The following is an 11,320-nucleotide window of genomic DNA, read 5'->3' as shown; positions in this document are numbered from 1 at the left end:
TTCTACATTCTACGATGTGACAAGCAACGCGTCCTATACAACTAAGATAGTTACTGCTGGTATGCAGGCGGTAGATATCACATCTCCAAACATTAACTGAAATTAGCCGACTCCCCCGACACGATTTCGAAACACCGATATGGCGTTGTCTGTTGTCGATGCAATTGCTCGATTTTATCTAATTCTGGGTTCTAGCTTTATCGTAAAAAGGTGCATGTGAACGGGTATTTATATATCTATCTATAATCTCCTCTTAATGTCTAATATATATATATATATATATATATATATATATATATATATATATATATATATATATGTGGCCAATACATTTGTCAGCAGTAACGGTAATGAATTAAAGTGATATAATAAGTTTACAGTAAAAATGGATAAAATTACCAAGGTCAAAAGAGATAATTTAAATAAGAAGTACATTTTTAAAAATCCCAATAGGTTCATATTAAACACATTTAATGTAAGAATATTTAAAACTAGAACCGGATTGCTGGTGGTGTTTTGTTTATTTTTTATAAAAATTAAAAAAAAAAAACAAACAAAAGAAAAAACAGAAAAAGAAAATTCTGCCTTACCTGGTTAAATTCATTAAGGTTTCCAGAAAAGATCTTCGGCGTGGGGCCTGGAATTCCCAGATTTTTGAAAATGTTAAAATTTTGGGTTCCATAGCTGCAAAAAAGGTTATAGTCGCTCGATAAGTAAAAATACACAGTGCATGTCTAGTTTACGACAAAAGATCCGCCAACTTCACGTAGACATCTTATAGCAGTTAACGCAAACATCAAGAAGATGCCGAAGTGAAGACTGACAAATGATTAATTAAACACGCGACATTAATCTCTCTTTTTCCATGTTAAGAATGGATTTCTATTATGAATATTTATTTTTAACATGCGGAAGGAGAGGGAGTTCATGACGTATAATTTGTTGAGGGTCATTTACTGGTTTTAAAAAAAATCTGCATTTAATGAATTTCATGCTTTCATTTAAATTTTTGATCTTCTGACAGCTGATTGGATAATCGCTTCGAAATCTTTTGGCGGTTAACGTAAACGTAAAATAACGTGATATTATGTGTGTGTGTGTGCAGAATAGTTTCTGCCAAATTACTCCCTCAAGTTTTGTCTACGGACTTGGAACCTAATGTATAGAACAAATTCGACTTTTTAGTTCGTAAAAATATCTCCTAAGGAGTCTAAATGAAAATATTTTGAACTTGGCAGGCATAAGTCGACTTAAAGTGCTTTCTACGAATGTGCAAATGTACATTTATACGCTAAAGTCGGTTATTTTTTTTTTTAAGTTTTGGTATCCATCAGTCGTTAGCTCAGACGGTAAAGAATAACGCTGGAGTGCTAAATGTTTTGGTTTCGATTCTAACTGATGGGCCTCAAGTTATATTTTTAAAAACTTTTGAAATCACTATTATATAATTGTTACAATATAATAATCATTATATGTTGACTATATAATAATAAATACGATATATGAATAAATTAAAATATCATATTTAAGCGTATTTTACAACAAGTAAATATGCCAAGCGGTGTGCTTGTCATAAATAAAACTAATCAATAAATCGCTAGCCTTCTCGACATGCATGTAAACTTATTACTTGTTAATTCAGCGAAAAATCTCGATTTCACAGACAACAGTATTAATTTTTCAACCATGCAAAATAGACTGTTTACGTGATAGAACAGGTTATTTTTTAAATTCTTATTAATTTGATGCTAAAATTGAATTGTATCAACCGAAACGTTATTAAAATTGACTTGTAAAATTATGCAGGAGAGACAGACTGCAACGAATTGCATATCGAAACGCGAGAACCAACGAACTGCTTAAACTTCAGAAGAACTAATTACGTCACCAAAAGACAAGTAAAACCATCAATAAATCAGCTTTAATCATCAATGAGGGGCTTAAATGATCAAGGGATAGATTAAACCATAAACAAACAACTTAAAGCAAACACACATCTATTTGTATACAAATATATTCGTATATATATATGCCCACTTGTATCTACCAGATATTATACACATATAAAAATTATGTTATAGCTTTATCATATATATTGTATTGGAATGTTTTTAAAGTTTACTAAAAGATTCTTGAAAGAAATCTATTAATGTTTTATATTATAATAGTTTGTACTTAATTCTATTTTTGGATATTTTCATTTGAAATTAAATATGTGAAGTTTTTATTTTAAATTCATTATATTATAAATATACTTAATATTTACAGATTTTAAATTTATACCAGTGAGAGAGGGCGCCCGGCTTCGACTGGTTGTAAAATACGCTTAAATATATTTGAATTTGTACAGATTCCGTATATATTATTATATAGTCATATTTCAGTCAGATTTCAAATGTAAAAATAAAGTATTTGGGTGCCATCAGCTAGAATCGAAACCGAAAGCAAAACTGTAGCATTCAAAGCTAGTGACGTTACCACTGTACTAACGTGACACGCATATGAACTGATTAAAACTAAACCAAGATGAATGTACAAAATGCATAACGATTTTTTCAATTTTGAACCCGTTTTGACGTCTTAAATATATTTTAACCGGCTAAAGAATGGTCCATAAAAATTCAATCATTGGCTCTGCCCCTTTTAGTTCCGGAAGTGATAAAGTTTGAAAATATGGAGTTAGACAGACAGACAAACATAGTGAGTTTTATAAATTAGACTAGCGAGGGGGGGGACGCCCGGGTAAAGCCGGGTGTAAAATCTGCTTAAACATGATATTTTAATTTGTCTAGATTTCGTATATATTATTATAGAGTCGTGATTTCAAAAGTAAAAAAAAAATATATATATATTTGGATACCATCAGTTTGAATCGAAACCGAAAGTAAAACTGTAGCATTCAAAGCTGGTGACGTTATCATTGTACTAATGTGACACGCATGCTGATTAAAAATGAAAAATGAAAAATAAACTAAGATGAATTTACGGCTTTTTGTTTCAGGGGAGATAGAGTTGAAAATATAGAGACATACAGACAGACTGACATATTTTTATATATTAGATACAGAGATTTTAATGTATCATTGCAAGTATGAACACGAATATACCAATTTTATTCTGAAATTCTTAGTGACTTTTAATTGTGACAAAACTAAATTTTTTATATAATTTAAAAATTATACTAGTGTGCAATATTTTTACGGATATGTTTGCTTTCTATTACTTTAAGTCCTAATTTCTGCTTGCATAGTGAGGATATTATCGTGAATCTCCTTTAAATATAATATATATTGTATGTAAATGTAATTGTATGTAAATGTAATTGTATGTAAATGTAATTGTATGTAAATGTAAATGTAAAATCTGTAATTTTTATGTCTGTATTCTGATTTTCCAAGTTTATTAAGAATGCCCGTCTTCTGTGTAATAATACCTTTAAGCACATTTAAACATTTCTTATTGGATTTTAATTGTGCGCATTTAATTTTTGAATGTGCGCAATGAGTGCTTAAAAGCGTGCATACACATAAGACACGCATTCTTAGTAAACTAAAATAGTATGCCATAGTTTAGTTTATGGCTAATGATGGAACTAAAAGCATGTGAATATGAACTCTTAAACAACTCTAGTTATAGTATGTACAACAAATCAACTGTTCAGCGACGAATAATGTAAAGAGTTCGAAGAAGCTAAAAGTTAGTCAAAACTTTAGAACTATTTTGCCGACAAAATATTCGTGACTTGACAAAACGCGAAATGTAACTCAGAATAGAAATTGGGAATTTATTTTTTTCCTTAAAATTAATGAAGTCATACAAAAAGAGAAAATCATCATATTGTGCATTCAACTCAAATCTCTTTGCTCAAATCTTCATTCATATCTATCTATCTATCTATTATATAAAAAACTTTGTGTGTGTGCGAGTTTGTTCCCTACATACTCCGAAATGGCTGGACCGATTTTATGACATTTTACATAAATTTACTTTATGTGTCTGGCAGTGTTCTTAGATATGTTTTGTATGGCAATGTCTTTGATAAGTATCGATAATTGAAAAAGTCTTACTAAAGAAGGAACAGGCAATTTTGACCAAAGTAAACACCTTATACAGCCTAGCATCACAGTTTTATTACCTCACAAACAGAAAGGCCAAATGTATAACATCAACAGTAGGTTCTTTGATATGACAGGGTCACGTTCGAAATGAATGTTTTTGTTTAAAACGCAATTGAACCATGATACTTGACTTTTCATTATAAACTTCAATCCAAGCCTTTATGTATGCAAATTATTTTATAAAATCAAGAATAAGTTCTATACAGGGCAATGTAGACTACAATATATTGTTAAATAAGTCATTGAGAGGAGCCATGGGGAGCTTTCTTCGAGTGCGCCGCGATGTGCCCCAACTAGAAAAGGCAATCAATCGATTTGATTTAAAAAAATGGGCGATTTCACTGATTTCGATACCAATATAAACCATGCGAGTGTGAAACATTCGTTGATCATCAATGAATTCAAGGCAACAGCATGTCCCACCCTCCTGCTAGTATATAAAAATATATATATATTACATATTATATATGTTTGTATATATGTATCTATTTATCTATCTTTGACTTTACATATTTGGAGAGTTCGAATGCAGAATGCGGTAAATGCTGCTGCAATACGGAAACGGGTTCCCTCTATCGTACTAGAAGATTACTCACACCTGAGGGTATCCTGTACCTCTATAAAGTCACCATTCCCTCATGCATGGAGTAGTGTTGCCACATCTGGGCTGGTGCATCTGCTACTAGCCTCTTACTCTTGGACAGTATCCTAAACAAAGTCATCAACCTAATAGATCTCGCACTAGCAACCAAACTTCAACATCTGTCCCATCGCCGAAATATTGCATCACTGTTCACTTTTTTACGAGTATTTTAATGGAATGTGCTCCGACGAACTCATGGCAATTATATCCTACTGTTGTAAATACCCCCGACTAAACCTACAAGTAACAAAATCCCACACCTATATTGTAGAGAGGTCTGGATGCCAGAAAACTTACTATAATAGTTTCTTCTCTCAAATTGCTAAACCTCTGAATTTCATTCCGGGTCCCTACTTTCCTGACTGTACTGACATGGAGACGTCCAAGTTTAATGTGAACAGATATCCCACAGCTCAGTTTCTTACAGCGTATCCTGTAATTTTTGTTCCAAAGTGTTTGCCTTGTTTGTTAAACGTAACGGCAACAATTTCACTTCATTTTTATTGAGACATTAATCAGTAAAAATGCAAATATATTAAATCTAGACGTTGGCTAAAAGCTTATTTTATATGAAAGAATACAGGAATGTATGCCGGAATCATTATGTAAAACATACCTAACATTATATATAGATAGAAAGGAAGAATATAATCTTCCTCTCTCGGATGACTGACTCTTCACCAATCATCGCCTTTGATCCCGGTTCTGCGCCATTCTGAGCAACTCAGCCATGCTAATGTACGCGATGTCCTTCACGGTGTCTGAATATATTAGTAGTTCGTACAATAACAATTCAAAATAATTAAATCATAAAAATAATTTGGATCAAAATCCATTACATGAATTTTATTCTAGAAAAGTTCAAAGGTTAAGGTTAGTGGATCTTCAGAAGGAATTTTTCTTAATTGGTATGAATATGAATTTTAGGCAAATTTGTCGGAATGATATTATGCAAAACAAAATTGTGGTCGTGTGTTGAAATGCCACACTTTTGATAGCGAAATCTTCGTAAATTTGAAAATTGCGTTTATGGTGTTTTGCGTCCGAACTCTTCAATCTAGGCTCATTTTGATAACAAACAAATAGTACTTTGTTAAAAATCATCTAACACTTTATTTACTGTGTGATATTCTTATCAGATGTCTCCGAACTAACAGACCTCTAGTGCAAATCCAGGAGGGATCAGCATCAGCATCCAGTGTCCTCCGGTCTTTTGCGTCTTCGGCAAGTAAGGTGTATCATACATGGGGACCGCAAATCCGTGGATTAAAAATAACAATGCTGTTTGTGTATACCACCATGTCTTTGTGTATTTGTCCAAACTTTCGCTGATCTCGTATTCAGCTACTGGGTTATATAGCGTTGGGTGTCGAGTGGCAAAAGCCTGCGATATTGCAGGCATAAAATAACTACGTCTAACTTCATGCAGACCAGATAATCATAAGTCAAGGTCTTCGTAGATTCTGTGCATACGCCTGTTTCTTTTTAATAACAGAAGCTGTAGCAATATTTGCTGTCGATATGTTAAAATCGTGTTGAAAATTGAATTTTTTTTACATGAATTTAGATAACGTAGAACTTAAAGATGTGAATGAGAGCTATGTGTCAGTATATGACGCCATGGACAGGAAGTCCGCAATGACACGTGATCAATAAGGTTGCAAAATCTTGCTGTCGTGGTATTTCTGAAAAGACGTCCGCATATTTTTAGATAGTCGACGAAAAAGAAAGCTTGCATTCTCTTTTTACCCTTAAGACACTTGACAAAGGAAAATTATTGATTCTTTTATGAGACACGTGCGACCTAAAATAAGCATAAACAAACCTATATCTATTTGTTATCGCAATGCACCGATATTTAAGAATGTTTGACCCAGTTCATAAGTTAACCTATTTATCAAAATAATAAGATGCTATTTTCATGACGGCGCGATCGTAAAAATCACTTTAAACAAACTTATAAATAGGATCAAATTAAATATTGATTTTTTGGTCATAAATTAGTGAAAGTTTGATAGAGAAATCGGGTCACAGAAAGGACTGAAACCACTTACTTATTCGCATTATATAATTAGCTGAACTAGCACTCACTATTGTAAATGGATTTACTAAAATCGTTCAGTGCACCACATAATCTCAAAAAAGAAAACAAACCATCTTAATGGAATACAAAATGCCATTGGAAATAATTATAATTTATTGGAATTGCGGTAATTGTGTAGTATATTTGTCCCGGTGTTAAATGAGATACGGTTAAAAAAGGGCTGTAGTTTTTTATAAGTAATTTTAGTCGTCGTGTGCAGTTGTTACCGTATCGAATTTTAGTATTGTTAGTTAAGATATTTCTAATGTCGGACGAGTGTAGATTTTTATACTGGAATGTTAGGTGTTGTCATATGACACTATTGTCAGTTAAATGATAGGTTAGTAACGCGGAGAATGTTGTTAGTGTGTGGCCTATGTATGCGTTGCATAAGTTTTAAAAAGTTTTGGTTCGGAGACATTCTTCGAATGGGGAAATAAATTCATACACTACATTAGTTTGGTTTATTGTTATTGTTTCTAATGATTAAATTGGAGGTTTTAAATTTAGTATCATCAAACACGGTAGTGTTTGAATATATGGTTAAGTGGCAGTTTTGGTCATTTAGAACTGCTTTAAAGCTTCACCGCTCACTTATTTTTCGACCAAATTTCAAACAATTATTACAGTTTATAGAACACCTTCTCAGCTATAATGTTAATTTTTTTTTTTCAATTTTCGTTCAGTAAAACAAGAGTTATAAATTTTCTGGTGTTCAAAATCGTAAAAATATGTAAGGAGATGAGTGACGCTTTTTATGACTGGTTTCCATAGCAATCACGTAGCTTCAGCGACTATTGTTGCTACTAATTCACTGCTGTCGCAGAAAGAGAAGTAACAAAGGGAGATAATTGGGGGATTTTATTGAAAGCAGACGAGTGCCGTACATTGTTATTACATATGTGTTTATGGGGGAAAAAAGACTGAAATTAAACAAAAAACAAGTGAATTTATTGAAAGCCTGGAAAAATCATGGATTACAATAGAAAAATGCCAGCATGAAAAGTAATATGGTTAAGCTTCAACATGAAAAAGAAAAGGACTAGTCGTTAAAACTGGAAAAGAAAAGGACAAGATATTCTAGTAAAAAATATAGTAAATTTATAACTTAAAATATTGCAGCATTGAGATTTAAAAAAAAAAATCAATTTATAACATTATATAATCAATTCTTAAAGTTGCAATATTTAAGTTTTTTTGCTTTAACACTCGTGTCATCACGAAATAACAAGAAAACAAAATTATACTTATGCATCATTTGACCCTAAGTTTGTTGACGTTGGCGCAGACGCAACCGACTGCTTACGAGAACCGACGGAAAAAGCCGGAGACGCTAGGAAACTTAAATAACAGGACCTTCAAACAGTAAGTCGAAAAATATGTTCCGCAAGAAATATCAAGTTCTCTAATAAATTCCTCTCCCACGAATAAACAAAAAAAAAAAAAAAAAAAAAAAATAGATAATATTTTTGCAACTTTATAAAAGCAAATATATATATATATATATATATATATATATATATATATATATATATATATATATATATATACATATATTTCAATGTCTTTGATAAAAAATAGATGTAAACATAAGAACTACAAAAAATCTACTGTTCTCTAATTTCTCTTGAAAAAAATGTCAGAAAAATAAAGATAAAAAGCACGAACAAAAAAATAAACTTTAACTCCCCAAAAAATGAAAACAAAAAAGAACAAAACAATTTTGTAGAAAAAAATTGTATTAAAAAATAACAAACATTAAAATATTTTTTGCTTCTAATTCTTCAGAGTTAAAACAAACAAATAAAATGATTTATTACAATTAAGATTTTTGGGGCTTTATTTGTTGCGTTTTGGTTACACTATTAATCTCTTTTTGTTATTTAAGTTTCCCGGCGTCTCCGATCACAGCTCGACCTTTTCCGTCGGTTTTCGTTAGTTGTCGGCCGCGGCCGCGCCAACGTCACAAAAATCAGAGTCAAAAGATACATAAGTATCGAAAGTTGTTATTTTTTTTTTTACATTTCTATTTATTTAGATTTAAGTTTGTTTAGAGTGGTTAGCATTTGGAGATTTTCAATCGTCTCATAATGTTCAGCATTGTTCTAAGTGTTAATCTATCCATCCCATTAACCCTTACCATCTGTAACTTTTAGCCTTTAGAAATAGTATTGCTTTAGCAAAAAAGTAAATTGAAAAAAAGCATCAGTGTATACAAGGCTTGGAAGTGATTATATTTGCCAAAATGGAGTCGAAATAAAAAAAAAAAACAACGTTAAGACAATAGTCCGAAGAGAAATTGCGTTATTAATCATTACTATATGCCCCCACTAAATTCTACCAATAAAAATAGTTACCATAGAATAGAGAAAAAGATTGAAAGCAACTTACTAATAGATGCTGAGCAGCAAAATCAGGATGATCAAGGCGACATTGGTGATGCTGAACAACCAGCCGGAAAGATCCATTTTAGGTGATGATTCCAACCGATGATCTTAGGTTCGAAAACCGTCGGTGGTGATACGTATTCTTCAACTACAATGAAATGCTGAATTGAAAACCAACCATGAAAATGGGAAAGAAAAAAAATAGTTTATGTAGACACAAAAAAACAATGCATATTGAACTAATTTACCTCTTAATCATTTGATATCAATGATTTTTTTATCAGTCCAGATCGATTAGCAAAGGATCAAAGTACCCATCGATCCGACTGTGAATTCGGATAGAAAAATGTAAACTTTATTTTTAATATTTTAATTTACCAGGATCTCTGTCATTTCGCTTCTTTCCACTCTCTAACCCCCCTCTCTCTCTCAACCCTCGCATACATACACTCTCTCTCCACACACACAGACACACGCACACGCACACACACACACACACACACACACACACACACACACACACACACACACACGAACACACACACACGCGCGTGCGCGCACACACATATGTATATATATATATGGCATAATTTGTTGAACTCTTCCAACGGAATCTCTTCCTTAATTCCCTAAAAAGCTCAACATAGTATTGCTTGTTAACTGTCTGTCCAGTGGGAACACAGTGTATGTAAATCATTCCAGTGCTGTCAAAAAAAAAAAAAAAAAAAAAAGAAAACGAAGAAGGAAGCATCAAAAGATTTGTTCTGTCTGATCTTCTTGGGTCAAGGAGAGCCACCATGATTCTAATGGGAACTTGGTCATAGTAGTATATCCAGCTTTCATCGCAGTTCACCAAAGCATCAAGAATTGCGGAATCTGAATTTCTTAGATCAACCATCTGCTTTCACGAGAACGGCTTTCTTTCTGAGCTTCTCTCAACATGCTTTGGACAAACTTCGTGCAAATCTTTCGCATCTTCAGTTCCTCGCAAATGATTGTGTGTACAGTTCCCACACTGACATCAAACTTTTTTTTATTTTTTTTTATTACATTTTCACCCCAAACAAGGCACATTGCCACTTTGGTATAGGGGGCTACTATCAGGAGAAACATCTACTGGGGTACTATGTAGGGATTAGGGCAGCGAGATGTTGGTTCACGTTGCACTTGAACTTCTGCATGTCAGTACAGTTGGGGAAGCAGTGACCTGGAATGGAATTCCAAAGTCTAGCAGTTCTGGGGAAGAAACTACTGGAGTAGAAAGATCTTTTACATCTAGGGATCTCTACAGTGTGGGGGTGGGACTTTGCAGCTTGTCGGGTCTGTCGAGGTTGTTCACGTTGTGGGGGCACAAGTGCTTGCAGTTCTTCAGAGCATTCACCATTATAATACTTGTAGAACAGGCAGAGGGATGCAACGTTTCGACGATGGGACAGAGGCTGAAGTTTGTGCACGTATTGTCTCTATAGACACACGACGGTCCTTATTCATGAAATTCTTTATTTGGCCAATCAACTCTAGTGTTCTGACTTCTTTACTTCTCCCACACCTCTCATCATCTCTCACACTTCTGGCTTTCCTTGAATCGCTTATGCCACTCAAAAACTTTTGCTCGATTCATGCTAGTTGGTCCGAAAGCAGTTTGAAGCATTCCATACGTTTCTCTGGCATTGTTTCCAAGTTTAAAACAGAATTTCATTGCATATCGTTCTTTTAAATGTCCTCACGTCCTGATTGCATTTTTGAAGTTAACCAGATGTGACAATCAGGCTTTAGTAGGGCGTATTCCAATTCACACTGCAGCTGTTGATATGAACCTGAAATCGTTAAAATTGGTCAGTTATCTCATAAGATATATAGCAATACCATACTGAATTTTCAAGTGTCTATGACGATTTTAACTGCCCGTATAAAAATGCCTGGAAACTTATTTAAGGCACCTTATATATATATATATATATATATATATATATATATATATATATATATATATATATATATATATATATATATATATATATAGGCGGGGAGACTCGACATTGCCCGAGATTAAATGAGGATCAACAAATGTTTCACCCTCCCATATTTT

The 11,320-nt window shown here is 33.0% G+C and overlaps 1 protein-coding gene across 6 annotated transcripts in view; it reads right to left on the bottom strand.

Annotated features, from left to right (window-relative positions):
• Window positions 1-11,320, bottom strand: part of LOC145299803 (cytochrome P450 3A24-like) — a 139,581-nt gene that overhangs the window by 75,400 nt on the left and 52,861 nt on the right. For 4 of the 6 annotated variants that reach the window (XM_080144435.1, XM_080144437.1, XM_080144438.1 and 1 more), the window contains 2 exons: window positions 9,236-9,392; window positions 591-684 (listed from right to left, as the gene is read on the bottom strand). In XM_080144435.1, coding sequence (XP_080000561.1) covers window positions 591-684; window positions 9,236-9,312 — 171 coding nt within the window. In that variant the 5' untranslated portion in view covers window positions 9,313-9,392. The remainder of the gene's footprint in view (window positions 1-590; window positions 685-9,235; window positions 9,393-11,320) is intronic. The other 2 variants (XM_080144436.1, XM_080144434.1) reach the window with 1 other exon arrangement.

Source organism: Euprymna scolopes, chromosome 2 (assembly GCF_053919585.1).
Source record: "Euprymna scolopes isolate OS-2025 chromosome 2, ASM5391958v1, whole genome shotgun sequence".
Lineage (NCBI taxonomy): Eukaryota > Metazoa > Mollusca > Cephalopoda > Sepiida > Sepiolidae > Euprymna > Euprymna scolopes.
This window is presented reverse-complemented; position numbering and strand designations above follow the sequence as displayed.